Below are 6,861 nucleotides of genomic sequence, written 5' to 3' on the forward strand. Positions count from 1 at the left end.
GCATTGAACAGACAGAGAGGACTCATGGAGAGGATCCTCAGGCTTGTCCATACCACAGATTGACTTTTATTAGTGAATGTTTAGGATTGTGAATCCAAAAAAGCTGATAAAGCCGGTAGGGAAATACATAGCGCCCAAGCGAGGGACTAAAAATAGAAGGATGGGGGTGAGGAGGGGAATGCAACTAGGTTACAGGAGATACAATGTTAGCCAACTAAGCCCAAGGGGAGGGGGGAAGGGGGAAGGGGAGGGAGGGGTTCCTGACGCTGAGAGAGAAAGAAGATAGATACACACAAACCCATTACAATGGTCCGCAATGGTGGAAGAAGTGGTCCAAAGGAAAAGAAACCACTCCATGCTCTTTATCCATGTGGGAACAAATTACATGGGCAGGAGCAATCCAGACCGTGTTATGAGTGACTACAAGGCTCTAAGAGCTGGGCTTAAAGGATCGGGGGCTCAGGTAGTTTTTTCCTCTATGTTCCCTGTTTCAGGGCATGGTCCAAGGAGGCAAGAATGCATCGATGAGGTGAACCAGCGTCTCTGATGGTGGAGCCACCGAGAAGGTTTCAGCTTCTACAACCATGGTGCCCATTTCAAGGACAGAGGACTCCTGGGGAGAGATGGCATCTACCTTACATGGAAAGGTAAGTCCCTTTTTCTGGCCAGGATGGCCGATCTCTTAGACAGGGCTTTAAACTAAGATTGCAGGGGGATAGGGAAACGCTAACTGGAGCCTACCCGGGGACCAATATACAGGAAAGCTCCATTGACAATGAAACCAAGTAAGCCACTCTTATGGGAGCTGAGAAAACAGTTCCCCTTCAATGCGACAGGTGGCCAGTGACCTTAGTAGAAGGACTTAGGTGCCTGTACACCAATGCCAGAAGCATGGGGAGCAAGCAGGAGGAACTAGTTCTCCTGCTTTCCACTGGTCACTATGATCTAGCAGGGATCACAGAGACCTGGTGGGACTCCTCTCACATCTGGAGTGTAGCCATAAAGCCACAGAAGGGATTGGGTAGGGAAGAGAACTGAGGGCATTGCCCTCTATGTAAAGGAGCAGTATACCTCCCTGCAGGCCGATGTCGGCCCCAAAGAAGAAAGCTTGAAACCCTCTGGGTCAAGCTTCAGGGGAGGCATGGTGAGAGAGACCTGACTGTAGGTGTATACTACAGGCCGCCTAACCAAAGGGAGGAACCTGATCTAGCATTCACCCGTGAACTAACAGAGGCCATGCGTTCATGGAACCTGGCTGTCATGGATGACTTGAACTACCCAGACATCTCCTGAGAGGAATGCTTGGCCAGCTTGGATTGATCATGATCTTTCCTGACCAGCACTGAAGAGATTTTTTTTGACTCAGGAGGTGCACAGGCCAACTAGAGCCAATGCACTTCTTGACCTGGTCCTGGCCAAAGGGGATAGCCTGGTGACCAACTTAAACATAGAGGGTAGCCTAGGCAATAGTGACCGTGAAATCATTATGTTCACAGTCCATTGAAAGGCTGACAAAACAGATACCAAGCTTGGAGTCTTAGACTTCAAAAATGCAAATTTTAATAAGCTCAGGTCACTAGTAGAGAATGCCCTGAGAGACCAAGGACCACAGGTAAAGGGAGTACGAGAAGAATGGTCATTCCTTAAGGAAACAATCCTTAAGGCTCAGAGAAAATCCATTCCCTTATGAAGAAAAAGTAGCAGAAGGGTCAAAACCCCCTCTTGGTTAAGCAGGGAAGTTTTAGCCCTCCTACAGAAAAAGAAAGAGGCGTACAAGCAATGGAAACTTGGGATAGTGCTTTAAGGAAGACTACTTGACAATGGTCTGCACTTGTAGAAACCGGATTAGGCAAGCTAAGGCAGAAAGCAAACTAAAACTAACTATAAGAATCAAGGACAACAAGAAGTTCTTCTTTAGCTACATAGGGAGTAAAAGGAAAACTAATGGCAGTGTGGGACTGCTGCTCAGTGCCTGGTCATTACCACTTAGGAAAAAACAGAATGCCTAAATGACTGCTTTGCCTCCATCTTTCACAAGACCAAGGGGAATAACATGTCAGCTAGAGCACAGAACGAGCAGGGCAGGATTGACACCATTCCCACCATTGCCATAGAACTGGTATACAATCAATTAAATAAATTAGTCGTATATAAATCAGCAGGACCGGATGAACTCCACCCAAGAGTGCTGTAAGAGTCAGGTGAAGTAATCGCAGAGCCCCTGGCAAAGGTCTTTAAAAAATCGTGGACCTCTGGAGAAATCCCAGAGGACTGGAAGAGGGCTGGTGTTGTGCCCATCTTCAAAAAGGGGAAGTGTGAGGACCCGGGAAACTACAGGCCAATTAGCTTAACTTCTATTCAGGATAAATACTAGAAACATTCATCAAACAGGCTATATGTGACAAACTTGCAGAAAGCATGATACTGAATGACAGCCAGCATGGCTTTGTCATGGGCAGGTGTTGTCTGACCAACCTCATTTCTTTCTGTGATCAGGTGACTTGTCACCTGGATGAGAGAAAAGTGGTTGACATCATATACCTCGACTTCCAAAAAGTCTTTGACCTGATATCCCATAAGGTACTGATCAGAAAGCTGGAAGATACTGTGCGGGCCGGGAGCGCCCCGAGCCCTTTTTCGCGCTGCACGCGGGCTGTGGCCAGCAGCCCGGGCACGTGGGGGCGGAGAGGGAAGGCCTTCGCTCTGGAATTAGGCACGGACGCGTATCGGTAGTTTAAAAGATTGTTTACTTACACCGAGATGGCAATGGTGTAGGCTGGAAAGCTTGATTAAGTTGCAGTTACAGAAAGAGAAAAGAAAACAAAAACTTGAACCTGCAAAACACGAGGGTACGTCACATAGGGTTTCGGCGACGGGAAAGTAAACCTGCAGGCCTCGAACCCGGGTAGAAGAGCTCTGAGGCCGATCGTAAGGGCTCACACGAAGTTTGTCAGGCTCCATGGGTTCTTCCGTTCACTCATCCACACGAAGTTGCGCTTAGAGATCTTCACACAGCGTGAAGTCTCCTCCTCCCTTGTTCGTGGAGTCCTCCAACTTGGGCGGAAACCACTCAAGCCTTTTATACGGCTAGCAAGCCAATCACTAGCCGCCACGTGTGAATAATTTAGAACTGGCCAATAATGGGACTCGAATTAGCATACCAATGGCGGGAACTCTTTGCAACGAGCATCCCCTCTCTGCAGCAAAGAAATGCACCCTGCAAAGCAAGCTCCAAATTGGCGGGAAATTCTCCCTTGCACCGGGGTAATCCTCTGCAGCAGAAAACTCCACTGTGCAAGGAAGCTGCAATTTAGCGGGGACAATTTAGCAGTGCCGAAGCACACACAAATAAAAATCACACCTTTTGGGTTGTGACAGATACCAGGCTCAACTGTGGGACCATCAAGCGGGTGCGAAACTGGTTGTGGGGTAGGATACAGAGAGTCCAAATGAATCGATTGGTATCGTCCTGGTGAGATGTGGGCAGCGGCATATCCCAGGGGTCAGTAATTGGCTCAGTGCTATTCAACATCTTTATCAATGACCTGGATGAGGGGATGAAAAACTCATTGGCTGAGTTTGCAGATAACACCAAGATATGGGGTTGTGCAGACACACCCGCAGATAGGCTGCAGATACAAGCAGACCTAGACAGGCTGGCATGTCGGGCAGAACAGAACCAGATGAGGTTCAACGTAGAGAAATGCAAAGTGCTGCATTTGGGAAGGAAGATCCCCCAGCACACCTACAGGCTGGGCAACATTAACCTGACCAGCACTACAAATGAAAAGGATCTGGGGGTAACAATAGACCCCAGCATGAATATGAGCCAGCAATGTGATGTGGTAACTGCTAGGGCCAATAAAACTCTGGCATGCATCAATCAATGCATCTCTAGTAAAAACAAAGAAGTGATTCTCCCATTTTACTCAACATTGGTGCAGCTGGAGTATTGTGTCCAGTTCTGGGCACCGCACTTCAACAAGGACGTGCTAAAGCTTGAGAAGTTCCAGAGAAGGGCCATCAGTATTTGCATGGCAAACCATATGAGGAGAGGTTGAGGGATTTCAGACTCTTCAGCCTAAAGAAAAGAAGGCTGAGAGGGGACCTGATTGTGGCTTCTATATATCAGAGGCGTACATCAGAGGTTCGGTGAACAACTGTTCACCAGGGTGCCCTGGGGGAAAACTAGAAACAATGGCCACAACCTCCTGAAAGATAGTTTCAGGATGAACATTAGGAAAAACTTCACAACTAGGGTGTCCAGACTATGGAACAAGCTGCCCCCAGAGGTGGTGCAATTATCTACCCTAGAGGTCTTCAATAGAAGACTGGACGGTCACCTGACTGGGGTCACTTGACCCCAAATGTCTTTCCTGCTCATGCAGGGGGCTGAACCTGATGATCCTTTGGGGTTTCTTCCAGTCCTATAATTCTATGACAGAGTGATCTCTCTATGTAAGAATGAATTAACACTGACTTGACATCCGGTGCAGAAAGACACAAAAGACTGTGGCAGAACACTTCAACCTCCCTAGGCATTCCATCGCTAACCTCAGCATTGCTGTTCTCAGGCAAAAAAAATTAAAGCAGTAGTTTGAACAGGAAACAGTGGAACAAAAAATCATCCACAAACTGAACTGTGTGTATGGTTTAAAAAAGGACTATGGATTCTTATCCCATTACCTGGATTAGCTTTTGTGATCCCCTTTGTTCATATGGGTTTATTGCTTATTAGCTTTTCTCTCATAGCAATGCCCCTCCCCCTTAGCTCTTTCTCTTCCCCCCTCTTCTCTTTTGTATTCTAATTTCTCTCTCCTTCTTATACTTAGCTTTCTGCATGTCCTTTGGCAGCATCTAGGAAAGCTTGTGCTCTGTATATGCATCTTATTTAGTTAGTCTATAAAGGTGCTTATCTACCCTGCCTTCTGACTGACTGCAGACTAATACAGATAATTACCTGTACCCCCTGTTCCAGAGTAAACACACCCACTTACAAGGGGGTGCAAGCATGAAAGCTACTGCTGATACCTCACTGCTGCTGCCAGCCTGGTTCCTGCTGCCACCCAGAGCTCAGACCCTGGCTGTTACAATTCTATCTAATATGGACCAATAGCCCTTTCACTCCCATGACATGCCAGTTGGACAAAAGAAGTGTGAGCCTAAGAGCATACACTCACACAGGACCTGCTGTCTAGGATTTCAGCAGGCAGCTGAGAAAATCATGCTTAATGCAGCCCTTGTTGAATACACTGTATGTTTGGCCTCCACAGACTAGTAATGGTTTGCTGGCTTATGCCTGTGGAACAAGACTAACGAATTGGGTGAGGACTTGCATCTCAGTATTCAAACACCCAACAGGCACAGGGTGATATCAACAGTAGCTGACATAAACTACACAAATTGCCCATGGTTGCCCTAGGCCTATACAGAATGAGGAGACTGAAAGCAATATGTGTTTGGATTAGATATCGCAAGGTTTTCAACCTTTTTTAATAAGTGTACACCGGGGGAGAAGAGGGGGCAGCCAGATGCTGAACAGGGGGAGTGGCAAGCGGCCGGACGCTGAGCAGGGGCGTGGGGGTGGCGAGCAGCTGGAAGCAGAGTGGCAGGGGGGTTGGCGAGCAGTGGAGTGGTGGCAGCACAGCATCTGTGCTGCCCTGCTTTCACCCCGCCCCAGCCCTGCTCCTGAGGCAGCGGCGTGGGGTGGTGGCGCATGATCCCCACCCACCTCTGCATACCCCTTGGGACCTTTCAAAGTACCCCCAGGGGTACGCATACCTCTGGTTGACAACCCTGAAATACTGGAACCAGCAGCCAGAATTGTCTTTGCAAAAAAAGGAACGTTCACATAAACAAATTACTGTGTTGCCAATGAGTATATGGGTATTAACTCAGTAAAACACAATCCTATACATGGGATCTGCTGTCTAGACATTGGGGCACAGCCCATGTATGCTGGTTCAAATTAATACGTTTTAATGCAGGAAACAGAAGTGGAATGTATGCACAGACCATACAGGTGATATTCCTTTTTGTGTAGAGGGCCAGTACCAACTGAGCGTCGCACTTAAATTGTGAGGGCCTAAGTTTGATTTTACTGGATAGGCCTTCTGTTGCCCCTGAACCTCTGTTATAAGCTAGGGTGGTTGCTTTGCGGTCATTGCTGCTTCTCCCTTTCCAGAGACCGGTTTGCACATTTGCAGTATCCTTGAACTGTCCCCATCCTGGGTCAGGTATAGGAGAGGGCTAAATTCCATGCCCTTACTAGATACCTTGAGGGTTGTAAATGATAGGGTATCAGTTTCTACTGACTCCAGTTGTAACTTTTTATGATTTACACCTTGGGGGATATAATTTAAACAGATTCTTGAATTTAGCTCAGTTTTGATACCATGATTTTTTTCACTTTACAAAATCGCTTTCACTATAAGGTTTTGCTCCTCAGTACTTGTACATCACACAATAATCATTGCTTTAATAGGGGTGCTGGACCCAATGATCTCATGAGATCCCTTCCAGCCCTAAACTTCTGTGAATCTGTGAATATCAGCAACTTGGACACTGAGTTGCTTGGTCTCTGTTTCACTGTATTCTTTGAGGTTTTATACACTATGGCTACTTGCAGATATTAAAAAAAAAAAAAGTAAAAGCACTTGCCTGGAAGCAGGGGCGCAACCCAGCTCTGCAGTGTCTGTAAAGATCAGGCATTTCAGTAGGGCTTTTTGGGTGTTTTCAGCTGAAGCTGATTCAATCAGCTATTACAAAAAAGTGCCAAAAAAGCCCCACTAGAGCACCCAATCATTACAGATGCCGGGCAAGTCAGGTTGAAGTTACGTGCTGCTTCTTCCGGGCATGAGC

At 47.1% G+C, this 6,861-nt stretch overlaps 1 protein-coding gene across 1 annotated transcript in view; it reads left to right on the forward strand.

The window, feature by feature from the left end:
- Nucleotides 1-316: 316 nt before the first annotated feature.
- The window catches only part of ADAMTS3 (ADAM metallopeptidase with thrombospondin type 1 motif 3), a 294,692-nt gene continuing 288,147 nt past the window's right edge, over nucleotides 317-6,861 (forward strand). Inside the window, exon 1 of the mRNA XM_025198071.1 lies at nucleotides 317-463. Coding sequence (XP_025053856.1) covers nucleotides 317-463 — 147 coding nt within the window. The remainder of the gene's footprint in view (nucleotides 464-6,861) is intronic.

Source organism: Alligator sinensis, unplaced genomic scaffold (genome assembly GCF_000455745.1).
Source record: "Alligator sinensis unplaced genomic scaffold, ASM45574v1 scaffold222_1, whole genome shotgun sequence".
NCBI lineage: Eukaryota > Metazoa > Chordata > Crocodylia > Alligatoridae > Alligator > Alligator sinensis.